This window comes from Perognathus longimembris, chromosome 1 (assembly GCF_023159225.1).
Source record: "Perognathus longimembris pacificus isolate PPM17 chromosome 1, ASM2315922v1, whole genome shotgun sequence".
Taxonomy (NCBI): Eukaryota; Metazoa; Chordata; class Mammalia; order Rodentia; family Heteromyidae; genus Perognathus; species Perognathus longimembris.
In genome coordinates this window covers 64,940,040-64,959,578 of record NC_063161.1, presented here as the reverse complement: position 1 = coordinate 64,959,578, position 19,539 = coordinate 64,940,040, and the positions used below count along the sequence as shown (strand labels likewise).

At 42.2% G+C, this 19,539-nt stretch overlaps 2 protein-coding genes across 3 annotated transcripts in view; one reads left to right on the top strand and one right to left on the bottom strand.

Moving 5' to 3' along the window:
- The window catches only part of Ppfibp1 (PPFIA binding protein 1), a 120,838-nt gene that overhangs the window by 71,515 nt on the left and 29,784 nt on the right, over positions 1-19,539 (bottom strand). The gene's annotated exons all lie outside the window — the stretch shown is intronic.
- On the top strand, positions 106-1,822 carry C1H12orf71 (chromosome 1 C12orf71 homolog). The gene is made up of 2 exons (XM_048343517.1): positions 106-820; positions 1,239-1,822. The coding sequence occupies exons 1-2, from the start codon at positions 228-230 to the stop codon at positions 1,579-1,581; spliced, it is 936 nt and encodes a 311-aa protein (XP_048199474.1). The 5' UTR covers positions 106-227; the 3' UTR covers positions 1,582-1,822.

Sequence of the window (19,539 nt, the reverse complement as noted above, 5' to 3'; positions counted from 1 at the left end):
AGCATTTATGGTACAGCTTAGGGAGAGGGCTTAGGCCCTGATTTCAAGCCCCAATACCAGCCCATGCATACATGCACATGCATACACACACACCAGAAAAAAGAGGTAAGTCATGTTGTTTCTTAAGGCCATGACTTTCTCCTTCTCCCTAACTTTAGTTGTTGTTTGTGTTTTATTTTCTTTTAAAGTTCCAACTCAAGGGAAACCTGAGATTATTCTGGAATGTCATGGCCAACTCCCCCTCTAGCAGCGACTATTCGGACACAGAAGACTATGTCTCTGACTCCACATCTAACCTGAGCCTCTCTGTGGGCTATTTCCCCCAGGAGAACACCTTTTCCTATGAGGACCTAACCAGATGTAAAGACCTGACGTGTACAGGTTCTCCAGCCCACTCCCTCCCTCCTCCTGTCCAAGGGGCCCAGCAGATGAGGGGCATAAGGAGACTCTTAAGGAGACAAGATCAGAGTCAGGATGACCTAGGGCAGTTTCGCCAGCTAAGCATTCCCCTGGCCTGGGACATGGAGGCAGACTTTGACCACACTGACCCCGTAACTAATAGGGATCTCCAGAGATGCCACTGGTGGGCCGACAAGTGGCCTGAAGAGAACACAAAACTGACTCTTGGAAAACTCAATGGACTCGTATACAAGCTTGAAACATTTCTAGAAAATCACAAAGCTGGTAAGGAGGAAGAGGAGTCCATGTTTCTGGAATCTACTCAGGAGGAAGATTTCCTCCCAGCCAGCAGTACCCCTCCACAAACAGCTCAGGTCAGTCATATTGTTGAGGCTTGTCCAAGGGGTTTCTACCAGACAATGTAGATGACATCCAGTTTCCAGAGATTCCTCCAACTTAGGGAACATGAACTCAGGTGGAGAGCACAGAGATATTCCAACATTAGGCTTGACAATGGACCTGTAATACCTGTTGGAGCAAGTACTGGTGATCCTAGCTATCCAGGAGACTAAGATATGAGGATTGTAGTTCAAAGCCAGTCCTGGCAAAAAGCTGGAAGCAGAGGTATGGATTAAGTGGCAGAGTACTAGCCTTGAGTAAGAAAGCTAAGGGACAGTGCCTAAGCTCTGAGTTCAAGGCCCAGTAGCTTCACAGAGGGGGGGAGGGGGAAGGGAGGGGAGGGGGAGAGAAAATGTATTTAAGTATATATGGTATTAGAACTTCATATTTACAGTTGGGCAATGTTTAGCAACTTAAGTTGAAGTTCACAAAAAGTAGAGGTGTATAGGACTTGACTCAGTCTCCTTTTCTAAGCAGGTGATGAGCCAAGAGACTGAGAACCACAGCATGAGCACTCCAGAGACCTCCAATTCATCCAGACAGCTGGAGGAGGAGGAGGCTACCTCTGATGCCGACATGCCCACCCCATCCTGCCTGAACTTTGTGTGGGCCTTCCGCTGGCTGTGGCAGCAAGTCCTCGCTTCCCTCCGGAGGAGAGAACAATCCGACAAGGCCAGGACAAGATGGCACCAAAATACAGTAAGGAGACATACTGCTAGGAGCAACACAATCGAGCCTCGAGGATGCTGCAAATCACAACACCATACATCTCCAGATATCTGAATCTTTTGATTAGCTCTTGTTACATAATCCACATGGGTTTGTTTCTCAATAAATAAAATATGTTCTTGTTATTCACATCTTATTATTCCCACCTGTATGAGATCTTGACTCAAGCTGTTACAAGTATGGACATTATATAGAAGACTAAATGGCTGGGCACTGGTGGCTATGGTTGTAATCCTAGCTATTCAGGAGGCTGAGATATGAAGATTGCAGTTTGAAGCTAGCTCAAGCAGAAAAGACTGAGATTCCTATTTCCAATTAACCAAGAAAAATCTGGAAGTGGAGATGTGGCTCAAGTGTGAGAGTGAAAAAGTGAAAAAGCTAATGAACAGTGTAAGGCCCTTGACTTCAAGTTCCAGTACCAGCACCAAACTAAAAGAGAGACAAACTGAAATTCATTCTCAGGAGATCTGAGGTAGTACTGGGTTTCTGCATAGAAGGCAGGGGTTGGAGAGTTAGCTCAGTGGAAGAGTACAAAGCCCAGAGCTCAGTCCTTAGCTCTAGGGGGAGAAAAAGTGCTAAAAAGAACAGGGCAACCAAATGGAAGGTATTTTTTTCTCCTTTCCATCCTCACAACTGATAGGTGAATTGTTACAACTATTATTATTAAGTAGTTTGTACAAAGGGGTTACAAGTCCATAAGTTAGGTTGTCAGTCAAAGGCTTCTTGGACAATGTCACCATGGAAGATATTCTTTCCTGTGACATTTTTACCCCATTGTATGTGTTTTATCTGTTACATATTTGAACCTATTTTATCGGACTCAAACCCTCATATCCAGAAGGCAACAATTCAGCCCTACCCCAACAGGGACAGGCATCGTTGAGTCTTGGGGCTTGTTTGAGTGGGACCAAATTTCAGGTCACTTGGCATGCTACTTCAAATGGCTGAGTGTCAGACAGGAGACAGCAGCTCCAATGCTCCCAGGGGACCAGGCTGTTCTAAGGTGTAGTGGTAGCACGGCTGATTAGTACAGCGGGTGCCCACAGAAGAGGGATGTGCAGGCTGAGAATGTCACTTAACCACTCTATGCCCATCTTTCCTCATTCATAAGATCTGTGTAAAAATAACTGAACTTTGGAGGGCTCAGAGTTAACTGAGCTAACGGGAGTGCTGGCGGATTATTGTCACTACCAGAAAGTCTCCTAAGGATATTGCCCAGGGACATCTAACAGTGATGATTTCTTTTTCTGCCAGTATTGAGGCTTGAACTCAGGGGCTTCATATTCCTGCTAAGCTTTTTTGCTCAAGGCTGGTGCTCTATCACTTCAGTCACATCTCCACTTCCAGCTTTTAGCTGGTTCATTGGAGATAAGAGTTTCATGGACTTTTCTGCTAGGATTAGATTCAAACCAGGACCCTCAGATCATAGCCTCTTGAGTAGCTGTAGTACAGGTATGAATTACAGTACCTGGTTTGAGTATCTTCTGTAAGAGATAAAGCCATATAAACATATGACTATCAAGGCCTATGGGCAAGAATACACACAGGGTACTAAAGAAAGAGTAATCAATTCAGTATGCTGACTCACACCTATAATCTTAGTTACTCAGAAGTCTGAGATCTAAGAATTGCCATTCAAAGCCAGCCTGGGCAGAAAGTCTAAGAGACTCTGATTTCCACGAAGCACCCAAAAGCTAGAGGTGGAGGTTTGAGTCAAGTGGCAGAGCAGCAGACGAGTGAAAAAGCTAAAGGACAGTGTCCAGGCCCTGAGTTCAAGCCCTAGTACTAGTGTGTACGCACATGCTCACGCACACACACGCATACACACATACATGAAAGAAAAGAGAGACAGGAAGAAAACAAAGGAAGGAAGGAGGGCAGGGAGGCAGAAGAAAAATCTATGTAGCAGTGGAAGCTGATTTTCAAAGCTTTCATATATAAGGTCCTTGAGTTACAAATGTGATTAGTGTAAGATTTTAAACTGCTAAATACTTCAGCATGAAGATGTGACCTTTGGGTGGGAGACAAGGTATACCACAAGGTCCAGGAAAGAGGATCAAGGCAGAGAGGATCAAAGAACAGGACCCTTTGAGCAATACACTGTATGTTCAAAGCCACAGGCTGAGGTTCTTTAAAAGCAGTCTTGCACATATCCACCCCTCTGAGTACAGCTTCCCAGAAGACAAGAGTTAAAAGGCCTTCAACACAAAGAAATGATAAATGCTTAAGGATATGACAATGATTTGATCATTTCATACATACACACGTATCAGATTACCACACTGCACCCAGCATACCTGTGTATTTCCACGTACAAATTTAAAAGAATTTTAGAAGATGTTGATACCCTTAGGTGTCGGTGGGTCAAGCCTATATAATCACAGCTACTCAGAAGGCTGAGATCCTGAAGATCACAGTTTGAATCCAACCTAACCAGAAAAGTCCAATGAGATGCAATCTCTAAAATGCCTATCGAAAAGTCAGGCTGGAGGCGTGGCTCAAGTGGTGGAGGTCCAGTTAGGTCCAGTGAGCAAGCAAGCTGAACAAACTAATAAAATGAAGGAATAAATGAATACATAAATATCGTCTACAATGAATAAGAAGCTCCGTTCTATTTTTTCTTTTCTTTTTTTTTTTTATTTTATGGTGCCAGTCCTGGGGCTTGAATTGAGTGTCCTGTGCTCCCACTTTGGTTTCTTCATTCAGGGCTGCTCTTAAGCCACAGCTCTACTTTTGCTGGTTAGTTGGAAACAAGAGCCTCACAGACATTTCTGCCCAGGTTGAACAGCTCAGCCTCCTGAGTAGCTAGGATGGCAAGTGTGAGTCACCAATGCCCTTAAGAAGCACAATTATTTAGTAAGATTTCTAACATACTTGTGCTTATTCTTCAGTATTGTATAACTTCATGATAAGCATGAACCTGTCCCTGACTTGAGCAATGGACCTTGCAAGCCCTTATAAGAAGGCAAATTTTGGGTAATTAAAGTAAAACAAAATATTTAAAAATAGAAACATTTCAGTAATTTCCAAGTTTATTTCCGTGTAAGCATATGAACAGGTTCTCTGCTTGGTGAAATAAATGAGCATGGACTGGAAGTGCTCATGAAAATTTCAGATGATTGTTTTCTGTCATCTTGAGGCTCTCCTCACATCACTATAATTGCCAGTAGCAGGTTAATCTCATTAACCAGTATATTTTGGAATTTATAATCTCAAGACTGAAAACTAAACACATTCCTTCAAGTGAGTGACTCAACTTTGAAGCACATATCAGGCCCAGCCATTTATCTGGCCAGGTCTGGACTTAACCAGTATATTAAATATTTCAAATTATTTAATTGTGGAATATTTAATGTTAATAGTTAATATTTAATGGTCCAGCATCCATAGCAACACCATGATATATATCAGGGGTGGCAATTTATCAAGCAAACATTTGGGTATTCAGTCTCAGTAAACTCAGGTAGAACATGGAGGCTCATACTTGTAATCCTAACTATTCAGGAGGCTGAGATCTGAGGATCATGGTTCCTGGTCAGCCTGGACAGAAAAGTCCATGACACTCACCTCAAATTAACCAGCAGAGTTGGAAGTGGAAGTGTCACTCAAGTGGTAAAGCCCTGAGGGAAAAAGCCAAGGAAAAAAACATCCCCCCCCCCCCCCGAAAACTACTAAGGAAATGTGTGACTGAACCAGACTGGCAAAATGTGAGCAAATTTTTTTTTTCTAGATTTAAAGCACAGAAGGTGCACATTCATAGCTCAAGAGTATTATGTTCTCCTGGTCACCATGGGCAACTCTCCTGACAGCTGTGTTGATAGGCCCTTTGGTTCTACTACTTTGGGCCCTAACTATTGGCCCATGCCTTATCTCAATACCAGCCCCCAGACATGCAAGCCATTGAAATGGACAAAAGGGAGCCATGATTGGCTCCCAAGGTACCTAAGAGAAGGGGTAAAAATGTAGAGCCAGGGTGAAGTGCCAAAGTAACTCCATATTGTACTAAGACCACATTCTGTACCTGACTGACCTTACCGTAAGTCCTACCCTTCACCCCTTGCTTCCTGGTAAAGACCATATCCAACTGTGAGTGTGATTTCCAGTAATTGTGAGTGTGATTTTCAGTATCTAATCGTGAGTGTGATTTCCAGTATTTGCGAGAGGGATTTCCAGTATCCAACTGTGAGTGCAATTTCCAATATCTAATCAAAACCCTGCAGTGGTGCACATATCCCCCTTGCTAATTTTCCCACGGTGTGTATTGATTTGTTGAAAGATGCTATGATGTATGCTAAGTCCCTGCCTTCCCCAAAGAATGTATAAAACAGCTGGAAGCCCTAGGCTCAGGGCCTCTTAGCATCACCAGAGTGCTGAGTGCATAGAGGACTGAGCTAGCTCGAAATAAACGCCTTTTTTGCTGCTAGCATTGGTCTTGTCTCTGGAGGTCTTTCAGGGGATCCGAACTCGAGCACTTCAATAGCAGCTAAAATCCTCTTTGGAAACGGTAAGAAAACTAAATCAAATGAAAAAAAAATTTTTCTAGAGAATACTAAGGCTTTTACTCCAATAGTCAGTCAGGATTTGTTTCAAAATATCAGACTTCAGATTATGAACCCCCAAGTGTAAGAGCTCACACAGCATGCAAGGTAATATCCAATTTTAAACTGAGGGTGGGTTTTATATTTCATGCCTAGAATCAGTCTTTTCCTGCTGTCCCCCCCCCACCATGTTCCAACAATAGAACTATGTCCTGCTTCCAGAAGAGAAAAAAAAACTCATCAGATAAAGCTTTGTAAATGAGCCACCCTTCAGCACAGAAAGTACAAAAGGCAAAGGAGAAATTCCCCATGAGATTATTAGCCTAGATGAATAAGTCTCTCTAGGAAACAATTTCCATTTCATCTTACATAGTCTGCGAATGTGAACTACAGTAAATTCGCAACCACAAAATCAGGCTCTACTTGCTTTCCTAGTCACCTGTGGACACAGCCCCGCAGGGAAATCAGTGATCTCAGGCTGGGGAATATTTCCAGCTAAGACAGAACAAGGTAACCTGAGCTCCACCTCCTCTTCCTCTCCATGGGGTGTCCCATGAAACATTTTTCACATTCTTGTGCTTCCTGTGAAAGATTTCCTTTCCAATCAGAGGGCCAAATGGTTTGGCTTGGCAAGAGGTGTGAGGAGACTTAAGAACAAGCTTTGTTTAGGCGTGTATTTAAGTTGAACCTAAAGTTCACTGTTAATGTTTCAACTATTAAACACATATAAAACAATGCTATATATTGATCAGCTGATTTTTAAAATGCTGTGATCAGAGCTTGGCATGAAAAGAATACTGTATTTTCCCTAGGAAAAATGTTCAGAATTCATAGTGATTTTACAGACCAAAACTTCCACAAGACAATAATAAACAAAAATGGATTTGGGTTACCACTGGCTCACATTTTGTTCCAGCCATTGATGCTTAGACTGTTGGTTGTGTGTGTGTGTGTGTGTGTGTGTTTGCACCCACATGTACAAGCATGCCAGTCCTGGGGCTTGAACTCAGAGCATAAGTGCTGTCCCTGAGGTGTTTTTTTGTTCAAGGATGGTGCTCTACCACTGGAGCCACAGCTCCACTTCTGGCTTTTTGCTAGTTAGTTGGAGATTAGGAGTTGCCTGATTAGAGATTAGAAGCCTACCCAGACTGGTTTCAAACAGCAGCAGTCCTCAGATCTCAGCTTCCAGAGTGGCTAGTATTACAGGCATTAGCAGAGAGAGAGAGAGAGAGAGAGAGAGAGAGAGAGAATATATCCTGGAACTTGAACCCAGGGCCTGGGCACTGTCCCTGAGCTGCTTTTGCTCAAGGCTAGCACTCTACCACTTGAGCCACATGGCCACTTCTGGCTTTTTCTGTTTATGTGGGAATGAGGAATCAAACTCAAGGCTTCATGCATGCTAGACAAACACTCTACCACTGAAAGACTAGGACGACTCCATCTTGAAACTGCAACCATCTTGTTGTTTGTGTTAAGCTAAGAATAAACCAACTGGCCATAAAAACCCATTTCCCGGATGGCCCAACCAGTTCGGGAATGTCCCAGATATTTTGACCACCCTGGAATGTCGTCAGACCAATTTTAAAGAACCCCTAGCCCCGAGTCAATCAGATTTGTCCTCACACCCCAACCCTGCACCTGGCTCATGTCAATCAGATTTGTCCTCATACCCCAATCCTGCCTGCACCTGGTTTATGTAACTTTGTGATTTTTTTCCTTTAAATACCCATGTAAAACTCTGCTTGTGGCTTTCCTCCTAACCTCCGCTGTGGGGGGTGGGGGGAGGTAGGACGAGGCCGGAGTTGCAGCTCACCTGAATAAAGCCTTGCTTTTGCATTTTGGAACGTCTGGCTCTCAGTGGTCTTCTTGGTGGTCTCCTCACGACATGGGCATAACATTTTGGGGACTCGTCCGGTATAGCCCCAGAGACCCCCTGAGACCCCAGACTCCGAAGGTGAGAAACAGCATTGTTAATTTGTCTTGTCCTGTCCTTTGTCTATGTGTGTGTTTTTTTACTTTCATTTTCTCTTGAAGACGGCCGTTCTAGGTTGTTCTAATTTTTTTAGGGATTGTCGGAGCAGACATGCTCATAAGACAACCCTGGAGGAATTGGGAGACATCCCAGACCCTCCACCCTTGAAGGGGGACCGCCGGAAACCTGCCTTGATACTTGTAGGGCGCAAATCGGTCCGGTTTCTAGCTGGCACTGACCAGGAGGGTCTCCTCACCGAGGATCAACCCACTCACCTTGAACTTGGGTCCACTCCTTCTGCACCCTCGCAGGAGGTTGAGGGCCGACTTGGGAGATCTCCAACTCGTACTAGTAACTTGTAACTTGTTTTTTTTTCCTCAGGCCTGTGTGTTTGGTACCTTTTCTGTTGTTGTAATTGTGTTTTTTGTAGCTGTCTGGATTGAACACCTGACCAGAGCCATGGGTAATGTATCATCTAGCCCCCTAGACTTGACCCTAGCCCACTGGAAGGACCCCCCTCCCCCCATCCTAAACAGTCAGCCCAAGCCACCTGCAGATGGTGGGGAGTGACCCCACCATGCAGTGCTGTCTCTGTGTTATTTGTGATTCTGACAGTCTCTTTTGTGTCAAACCTGCATAGCCTATTTTGTTACCTTATCCTGTGTTTGTTGGCACCATCAGTTTATAAATTAGTAGATTGTTTATGGAATATTTAGTTCCTGTATGTATTGTCTTTTCTGTTTTATTGGAATTGTTTTACCTCTTGTTATTTTATGGACTAGTCTGAATGATGTGGTTAATTGGACTTTGATGAAAAAGAGAAAGTGAAATTGAAAGCAGAAGGGCCTAGGACAAGATTGAGTACTGAGGAGACTAGGTCTGGTGGTGAATTAGGAAAGAAAGTAATAGTAAATCCAATCAGATACTAGAAAAGATTGTGTTGCAGAAAAAGGAAAAACAAATTGCTTGTATTATTATAGGGCTGGTCTGGACTGTTGTTCTTTGTTTTGTGTATCTCCTGACTGTGACAGATGAAATGGGATAGACTCCCTCTACCACCTTGGATTTATGTTTAGCTCATTGGAAAGATGTACAGGCGACAGCTCACAATCAAGAGTGTGAGTGTCCACAAAAAGAACTCTGGGTGACCCCCACCCAGCCTTCTTCAGCAGAAAATTATTCGGTATGCTAAAATGTTTTGCAGAAATTATCAAGCCCTGGAAAATGAGGCTGGAGAATGCTAAAAATCATTTGTTAAAAGCTTTGTCTTAAAATTTGGGTGTTGCAGGAGTAAGATTGGCAAAAATACCTCCTGCCACTGGAAAATGTACAGCTGATGTTTATTTTGCGTGCTTTAAGATCTTTTGAATATGTGTGTGTATGTGTGTGTGCATGTGTGAGAGTGAACATGTACAAGACTGTTAGCATGATGTAAAATTGAGTGAGTTTAAGTTTAAAATCCAAATGGTCATCAAGTTCGGGCGTTACCAAATGCTTTAAAGGATTATTATGTTGTTTTAGAAAGGAACTAGAATTAAAAAATTGTTTCTTTAATTAAAAAACCAGGGTTAAGTGTCAGAAATTTTGATGTAAAGGTTTATCACTGTTAAAAAAAAAGAAAAACAAACTGCTTGGGTTTCTCAGTCAGAGACAAATAGGAAAGGACAAAAAAAAAAAAAAGACCTAAGATGGGCCTGTGTGCCTATCCTCAGGAGTGAGGGGTGATCTGGCAATGGTGCAGCTTAGCCAGAACACGTGGTGGCACAGGCTCTGGAGGGAATCCACATGGTGGAACAGCCATAATGGGGTGTCCATTAATGATGGAAGAGGACAAGCCAGCACCAAGACAGTTCATCAAGCTCTGAGGAGTAGGATGGAGATAGGCTGTTCAGTAGGACAGGCCAATGGAGGCCTCTCTTTTGTCTCTTTTGTTTTCAGGTGATCTTTGGAAACCTGGTGGTAAAAATGAATGATTTGGCTGGAATTTTTGAAACTGCCCCTTGAGGTACTAAGTATTGGAAAAGTTTTTTAAATGGTTAAAAAGTATATTTATCTGATGTGATTTGATTCTTGTGCTATTTTTGCAATTTGGAAGATGCTGAGACTGGATTTCTTGTTTGTAATTCTGGTGAACAGTTAAAAGTACTTTTGTTATAATTGTTTTGGATATCAGTTTAATGATTCAGGTACTGAATTTTATGTGATATAATAGTAAGACACTATCTTAAGTTACATATAATAAGGCAAGTATAGAAGTAAACTCTCATTAACTCTCTGTATGTAGGAAGAAATGGCAAAATGGGCTAACATTTCTCACTAATTTATTGGAAAGCTGAATGGATAAGTATTTCTAATTTTGTAATTGTAATTCTTGCATTAAGGAAAAATTGTCATTTGAGTCCAAAGTCTTCATGCCATGCGGTAACTGGGACTGAAGAAAAAAAAAAAAAAAAAGAAAAAAGGCTCTTTTAAAACAGGCAGCCCAAAGGCAAAGGGCAGTACTGGTTTCAGAGTGCCTGTAAGCTTCAGAGTTTTCCAATGCAGATAAGAGCTAAAGTGTTAGTGAGGTTAGTAAAAGGCCTTACAAAACAAGAATGCATTTCTAGATAAGAAATCTGGAAGTAAAATTGTCCTAAATGATTATTGCACAGTGAGAAAAGGAGAATTATAGCTACCAAAATGTTTAATTGCCATTCCAGTTTCTCTGTAGGTTTTTTTGTAACAATTTCCAGCAGGCCCACAGAGAAGGGCAGATGACCCCTACAAGTTTGTCAAGATGTAACATTGGCCCTTAATAAGTTCCAGGTAAGAGTATGCTTAAAAACTATTTCTGTGTGGACCACCTTGTTGCTTTTAATTGGAGTAAAGTGGCCTCTTGTAAGACTCATTGATCTGAAATCTGCGGTTTGAAGCCAGCCCGGGCAGAGAAAGGTCCCTGTGGGAGTCTTCGTGTCCAGCTGACCAGCAGAAGTGCTGGGAACAGAGTCGTGAGTCGCTTTAAGGCTCAAAGTGGTAGGGTGCTAGTCTTGAGCTGGAGAGCTGAGGGACAGCACTCAGGCCCTGAGTCCAAGTCCAGTGATGGACCAAGAGAAATGCCAAAGGTGCATTTATACCAGCATGGAAAAGTACTCCTGGGACAGACTGCGCATCCAGAGGCAGTAAGCCACTGCTTGGATGACAGAGAACCTGTCAGATCCTAGAGTCACTCCTGTTTGGCCTTTCAAAAGGTAATCAGAGCCGGGAGGTCCTAGAAGAATAGTTCGTAAGCATGCCTTTTATTGCCCATGTCTATCTACTTTGTAACTGGACAGGAACTTGCCAGTCATCTGTGGTAGTGGGTAGTAAAACTAAGTTTGTTAAATAGGGGATAGTTTAAAAATCCCAACCCCCTGCATCTGCTCAAAGCCCTAATTGGCAGTGAATTTTGAGCTAGTACATCTTTTCAGGAAAGAAAGCTTGTAGACCTGAGATTGTGTCCTTATTGAGATCTGTTAAAGGCCTGCAAAGGTAATGTAGGCATTCTTTATAAGTCATTAGAGATCAGTTCCCCAGCCAGTCAGGAAAAAGCTTTTACAAACTAGAATGTTAAAAGGCTACACTGTGGTAGCCCAAAAAGTCTGTATAGTTAAGTTAAATGTTGAATGTAATTTTCAGTTTGGAGTAAATCTCCCAATGGACAGCTGACCCTGGCAACCCCTTGGTAAAGTAGACTAAGGTTATAGGTTCCTGGCTAGGTAAGGCCAATGCCCCTGAGTCAGCCTGAAGAAGTTACAGAACATGGATGATCTTCGCCCATCAGCCCCCCTTTAGGACCAAGGGACCAGAGTTGTTTTTGGGAAGATGAGACAGGATAAACTAGGGGCATGGAAAACAGAGGTAACAGTGTACAGAAACTGCACTTGTGAGAAATGGTTACAGGCCAAGCCTTCTATGTTGGTTTTAAATATCTGAACTCATGATAGTTGGCTCTGGTCTGGCTTTTTAGGAGCAGCAGTCCCCATCAGGCTGACCCTTGCCCCACCTTTGTTTTCCCCAACAGCCTGTGGGTAGAGTCACAGTAAATTGCCTTGATGTAGTTGAGATAAACCGGATTCTACAAACCAGAGGAAAAGAAAATGTAGACAATTTAAAACTCTAGCAGCAAAGAAGCCCCAGAAACTGTAAAGAGGAAAGTTAAGTAAGCCTTGGAGAATAAGAAAGGGATTTAAAAAGTCAAGTGTCACAGAATGTTCCAGTAAGTCACTGCTGGCGTGAGAAAGTAAAAGATGGTGTGAGTGGGGATATGTTACATTTTAAACTGTATATGAAAAGACTTTAGAAAGAGAATTAGGGAAGCAAAAATGTTTTCTTTAGATTAAAATGTTTTGGCATGTTAAAAGTAAGAATGACAATCCCTAGAAAGTTTGAGTATGTAACAAATGATATCAGTATGTATTAAAATTAGAGCTTATGAGTAAAGTTGGTATATAATCAAATTGGCTATAATATAAATAGGTAAAGAGGGTCAGAATTGGGGGTTCGGTGTGAAACTATCTGTACCTGCATCTGCTGGGCTAAGGGACTTGTGTGATGTCATCTAAATGTTAACCAGAAAGATCTCATATATCTTTAACTGCTTGATTCCCTCGCTGAGATGGTTTTGTAGGTAAAGCCTGGATTTGCTCATGTGTAGCCTTAGGATCAGATTTGGGATCCCCTCCCATAATTCCTAACTTGCAATCGCATTTGTTATGAGCTTTTATCCCCCCTCAGAGCCCTATAGCAGGTCCACCAAAAGAACCACATTGGAAGGGACCCTACATCCTGCTGCTGACAACTCCCACTGCACTCAGGGTGGACAGAGCTGTGACCTGGATTCTCTTCACCCACGCCCCCGAAGAGACTGGAGCTGGTGGACTCATTTGCAGTGAGAGAGGACATTCCACCCCGGTGGTGGATTAGCCACAACAGAGGCCATGTACCAAAAGAGGGACTTGGTGAACTTTACCTTGCTAGGCCTGCTATGTATGGTTGGTGCTTTGATAGCTAGGGAGAGAGCCTAGACACCCATAAACCGTACCTATGGGTGGCCCAGCAGCTTGGGGATGATAGAATAGTGGGCACCAGAATTTATATATCTTCCCAGGCCTCTAGCCTGAGCTACTGTAACTCCCCTGGCCACTATTATTGCTCTTACTGGAGTCGTGAGGTCATGGTCCCACTGTAAAAGCTATTGGAATTTAGATTACGACCTGAAACACAGGATTGTGCTTCATGTCCATAAGTCCAGGGGGGAATGAAAGACTAGGATGACTCCATCTTGAAACTGCAACCATCTTGTTGTTTGTGTTAAGCTAAGAATAAACCAACTGGCCATAAAAACCCATTTCCCGGATGGCCCAACCAGTTCCGGAATGTCCCAGATACTTTGACCACCCTGGAATGTCGTCAGACCAATTTTAAAGAACCCCTAGCCCCGAGTCAGTCAGATTTGTCCTCATACCCCAATCCTGCCTGCACCTGGTTTATGTAACTTTGTGATTTTTTCCTTTAAATACCCATGTAAAACTCTGCTTGTGGCTTTCCTCCTAACCTCCGCTGTGTCGGGGGGGGGGGGGGGGTGGACGAGGCCGGAGTTGCAGCTCGCCTGAATAAAGCCTTGCTTTTGCATTTTGGAACGTCTGGCTCTCGGTGGTCTTCTTGGTGGTCTCCTCGCAACATGGGCATAACACCACTAAGCCACATTCCCAGCCTAATATAGTAAGTTTTTGCAGAGCTGGAAACCAAATCCACAGCCTTGTGCATATTAGGAAAGCACTCTATCTCCAAACCAATCGACACATTACAGTTAGCCATATTCTATCTTTGTCTGGTTTAGCATATAAACCCTACTCAGAATATCATACTTGTTTGCCTAAATTCCTAATGAACTTCATTTTGTGCTGGCCTGAATTTGTCTGAGTTTTTCTTGAGATTTTTGGCATTTCTATCATTTTCAGTTGTTTCTCATATGGTGAGTTCTCCTGAAACAACCACAAACACCCTGTAAGAAATAGCTGAGGATGATGGGGTGTCATGTAGGAATAGGGACAGCAATTAAAAAGGAACTCAGCAAGGCAGTCTACTTTTGAAAAAAGGCATGCCATCAGCCAAAGATGGGTGAAGCAAGCATAGATCAGGCACGCTGTTCCCATTTTATCCCTAACCCAGCAGGCCCTGCCCCTCTGCTCCCATTGGTTGAGCTCAGGTTCACAATCTGCAAAGAGATATGGCTTAATTAACAGGATGTAACTCAAATTCAGGGTTCTATAGGATGTCTTAATTAAAGCACATCAAGAAAAGGATGTAACTAAACTGGGGGTTGGTGGCGCATGCCTGTATAATCCCAGCTACTCAGAAGGCTAAGGATTGCAGTTCAAAGTCAGCCAGGGCAGGAAAGCCTATGAGACTCTGACCGCCAATTAACCCCCCCACAAAAAGATAATTAACAAGGGCCAAGTCACAGGGCCAAAGCAAGAACTTTTTAGAAAAACTATCATCACAAGTGTTAGGCTAACATGCTCCTTTCCCAGACTGGCCAACAAAGGGGCCCTTTTGGTACAGGCAGCTGATGACCAGCCCTCCCTATAACCTTGAAGTAACATTCCATTTGGTCAGTCACAGACATAAATGGTTACAGCAGGCCCCCTTATCTACTCTTCAAGTAGCTGCCATAATCTGAGCCAACCATAATGGAATCCTCTGCTCTCACATCCCACATGAAACCCCATCCTAGCCCCTTTAGATTATAAAACTTCTTAGATAAGGACAAGTGCTTTTTCTCTCCCCCTGGTGAAAGGATTAGCTTTGTTATCCTCTCTGCTGGCAATAAACCTTTTTCTTAGTTCTACATGACTGTGTGTCCTGCAAGGTGGTGCTTTCAACAACAACAGAAAGGAAGCAAACGACTTCAGTAGAAAAGAACTTTTCTCACACCTGAAATCGCTAAGCAAAAAATACATTTTGTAATGACTAAAAGTTAAAAAGAATAAGACAATTTATATTTCAACAAAATCATCTGAAAGCTTTGAGAAGGCTTCAGAAGTCACATTTCCCTTTGTGGGGCTGCCCTCCTCCAGAGGAAATCCTCCTCCACCCCTATGTCCAGGGACAGGAAGTGGACCTCCTTGTCTCAGGAATCCCAGCCTCATAGGTTGTTCTCTGCTGTGCCATCTTAGCTTCTCCCCCAAGGCTGAGCTCATATTTATTTAATGGCACTATCACCCATGTGTACAACTGTTGAAAGATTCCCAGCGGCCAAAGCCAAGAACAGGGCCAGCTAATCAGAAACCAAGAGCAAGAAGAGTTAGATCCAAAATAAATATAGTACAAAATGCTCAGAATAGCACAGAAAAACAGCTGATGACCTTTTCATCTAAAACTCTCTAAATAGTACAGTGTCAGATGACCCAAGGATGTAAAGCCAAGCTCATAAGTATTACTACAAAGGGAAAGGAGTAAAATTAAAAAGAAACATTCTTATAAAATAATATTTATAGAAATGAACTCCAGAAAGTGGAAACAAGATATTTTTTCTTTGTTGTTTTATTTTTGTCTTGTTTGTTCATTTATCTGTCTTTGGGGGTAAAAGGGGCACAGAAACAAAGGGATAAAGGGTGAACAACTGCAGCAGTGGTGCTCACTAGATACTATGTTTAAAATAAACTATACAACTTGTCGGTGGGGACAGGAGGTAAAAAGCCAGAGAGTGAGGGAAGGGGTAACAGTGTCCAAAAAGAAATGTACTCCTTACCTGACTTATGTAACTACAACCTCTCTGTACATCACCTTTATAATAAGAGAAGCTTGTCAAGGTTATTTCAATCTAGACACTTCCAGAATTTCTAGAGATAGCACATATTATCGTCAGCGAGGATAAATGGATCTTGCTATAATGGCTATAAATTGCAACTTCCTAGTTATGAGTTTTTTCTTGATTGAAGTAACTCTGAGCTGGGATTTTCCCAGGAGAGCACTAAGGTATGCAAAAGACACACAGCACACGCCCAAGGGACCCAGCCTCACACTCTTAGGATACACTGAGATGAGCTACTGCCAGAATTATGGATTTTAAAACTATTAAAAGCTGAGCACATCTGGCTCATGTCTGTTAATCATAGCTACTCGGGGCTGAGGCCTGGAGAATCACAGTTCAAAGCAAGCCTAGGCAGAGAAATCCAAGAAACTCCATCTCTAATTAGCTAGTAAATGCTGGGCCAGGGCTGTGGTTCCAGTGGTAGAACACCAACTGTCAGCAAGAAAACCAAATAAGAGTACCAAAATGCTATGATAAAGGCACGGACTGAAATGAGTACATTTCTTTTTGGACAATGAATGTCACCCCTCCCCTTGTTTCTCCTAGTTTTTCCCTCCTGCTCCCAAGTTGTTTAGTTCATTTTCAGTACAGTGTCTAGTGAGTATCACTGCTGCATTTGTTTGCCCTTCATCCCATCATTTCTATGCTCCTCCCTTATCCTCCCCAAAACAGGTAAATCTACATACAAGATCAAAGTTACAAAACAGAAAAACAGTGACAAAGGAGAAAAAAAATCCAAAACATAAAAAAGACTTGTTTCTGATTCTTGAAATGCATTTCAATAAACATCATTTTATATGATCACATGCACATAGCTATTGAGCCTTTGTGATCCTCTCCTAAGAATATCCTCCTCTCACTGTGTGAATGTCTAGAATCCTGTATTATTTATCATGTCCAAGTGTACTTTTTGTTTTTTACCATTTAGTGTGATTATTTGTAGACTTAGAGGCACATTCTAATGACTACAAATGAGGGAAACCATGCAACTTACGTTTCCTTGAGTCTAGCTTACTTCATAAATATGATTTTTTCCCAAATCTCTCCATTTCCTTACAAATAGTATAATATCATTCTTTCTGATGGAGTAGTAGAAGTTCAGTGTGTGTGTGTGTGTGTGTGTGTGTGTGTGTGTGTGTGTGTGTTTGTGTGTCACATTTTCTTGATCCATTCGTCCACTGAGAGGCAGCTGGGTTGATTCCATATCTTGGCTATGGTAAACAATGCTGCAATGAACATAGTTGTGCTGTTAGCTTTAGTGTGGCCCATTTTGTGGTCTATTGAATAATGCTCAGGAGTGGGATTGTTGAGCCATAGGGAAGCTGAAATGTACTCATTACCTGACTTATGTAACTATAACTACTCTGTATGGCACCTTCACAATTTTTTTTTAATTTAATAGTAAAGTATCATGATAGTGGACATATCTACACTAAACAACATGACAAGAGTTTGGAATGCCAGGGGTTTGTTGATTGGTGATGCAGGATATATAATTAAAGCTAAAATTAAATACCTTTTTTTTTTTTTTGGCCAGTCCTGGGCCTTGGACTCAGGGCCTGAGCACTGTCCCTGGCTTCCTTTTTGCTCAAGGCTAGCACTCTGCCATTTGAGCCACAGTGCCACTTCTGGCCATTTTCTATATATGTGGTGCTGGGGAATCGAACCCAGGGCCTCATGTATACGAGGCAAGCTCTCTCGCCACTAGGCCATATCCCCAGCCCTAAAATTAAATACTTTTAAAAAGTGAGATATATAAGTTTGATTAACTCCTTTCTGAGAAAAATAAATAAGGTCACATTAAAAGCCTCCAAGTGTCACTATTTCAAATAAGTATTTAATGACTAACTTCAGTCAACATGAAAATAAGACTATTGGATCTGTAAAAACTCGACATGAGTAATGTGAACATTTTTCTATTTTTCAAGTATAAGATGACTTACAATTAAAAAAAAACAAACCCTAAAGCTCAGACAATAGCACTGGGTTGTCTTTGTATTTTAATAAGGATACATAGATTCTTTTATCTTCAAGCACATGGAGGAAAAGAAATAAAATTATTAGTAATAAACTAAATTATAATTTAAAAACACCACAGATTGAATAAGTACATCCAAACCCCTTGGAGACTCTTTCCTAAAAAGTTTCAGACCTCATGCCTATAAGCCATTAAAGACATATTAAAGTCTCTTAATTAAATGTATAAATACATAGTGACTTGAGAGGAAAAACACCTCTAGCCCAGTTAAAGTCAACACTGGAATGCCCGAGTATACATAGATATAAATACACTTAATTATTTGCTAAGTATGTATAAAGTTACACTCTAGTATACATCTCTTACAGAGGAAAAATATTAAAGGCAATGACTAAATTTCCTAAGAAATTGAAAAAGTGCCAAGTACTAGTGTCACTCACACCTGTAATACTAGATACTGGGGAGGCTGAGATATGAGGATCACAATTCAAAGCCAGCACAGGCAGGAGAGTCCATGAGACTCTTATCTGAAAAAGTGCCAAGTACTAGTGTCACTCACACCTGTAATACTAGATACTGGGGAGGCTGAGATATGAGGATCACAATTCAAAGCCAGCACAGGCAGGAGAGTCCATGAGACTCTTATCTCCAGTTAGCCAGAAAAAAGCAGGGAGTAGAAGTACGGCTCAAGTGGTAGAGTACCAGCATTGAGCAAAAAAAGCCAAAGGAGAATGGAAGTTTTGAGTTCAAGCCCCAATACCAGTGCATGCATGTGTGCACGCGTGCACACAGACACACAAACAAACCCACTATCACTCCTCATTTACAAAGTTACTGTGCAGATAGGTGTTACAGCACTGTCTGGAGAATGATAATCATTTACATAAATAAAGTATTTGAGGATCAAATATTGAATCAAATTCATCAAATGTTTATCATCTGTTGAGAGGTCAATAAACAGAAATGACTGAGCATCAAGAGTTGAGCATCAAGACTGAGCATCAAGCATGAATCCTAGCTGCTCAGGAAGCTGAGATCTGAGGATCATAGTACAAAGCCAGCTAGGTCAGGATTATCTCTAGTTAATCAGCAAAAATCCAAAGTAGAGCTGTGGCTCAAATGGTAGAGTGCCAGCCTTGAGTGAAAAAGTTAAAAAAGAGCATGAGGACCTGAGACCAGGCCCCAATACAGATGTACACACACACACACACACACACACACACACACACACGAGTTGGGTACCAGTAGCTCATGCCTATAATCCTAGCTACTCAGGGGGCTGAGATCTAGGGATCACGGTTCAAAACCAGAGTGAGCAAGAGAAATGGGGACAGAATGGCAGTAGACAGGCTTGTGTGCCCACATCTGACAGCTGGGCCACTGAAGGGTCAGCTAGCTCTTCCTGGCCTAGATTTGGCTGTAATGGCATCAGAAGTTAAGAGCAATGAACATCAGAAGAAGAAAGAATTTGATGCCTTTGATATGCTACCAGGCCTGTGTTTGTCTTCTCAGTGCCAAAGACTTGTTCACTGGCTGCCACAACACGTCCAAACCCTCTTGGGCAACCTGTGTTAGTCAGGATGTTTTTTAGAATTTCCAACTTTGAAAGAGGGAGCTGGATCATCACTTGCCAGCGGCATAATCAGTAGCCAGGAAAGTGCAGGTTTAAAGATGGCAGAAATGAATGATG

Bases quoted from the DNA above. Each gene is read 5' to 3' on its own strand.
- C1H12orf71 (XM_048343517.1), top strand. From the start codon at position 228: ATGGCCAACTCCCCCTCTAGCAGCGACTATTCGGACACAGAAGACTAT. The intron at 821-1,238 runs GTAGATGACATC...CAAAAAGTAGAG, and splicing joins AGGGGTTTCTACCAGACAAT to GTGTATAGGACTTGACTCAG.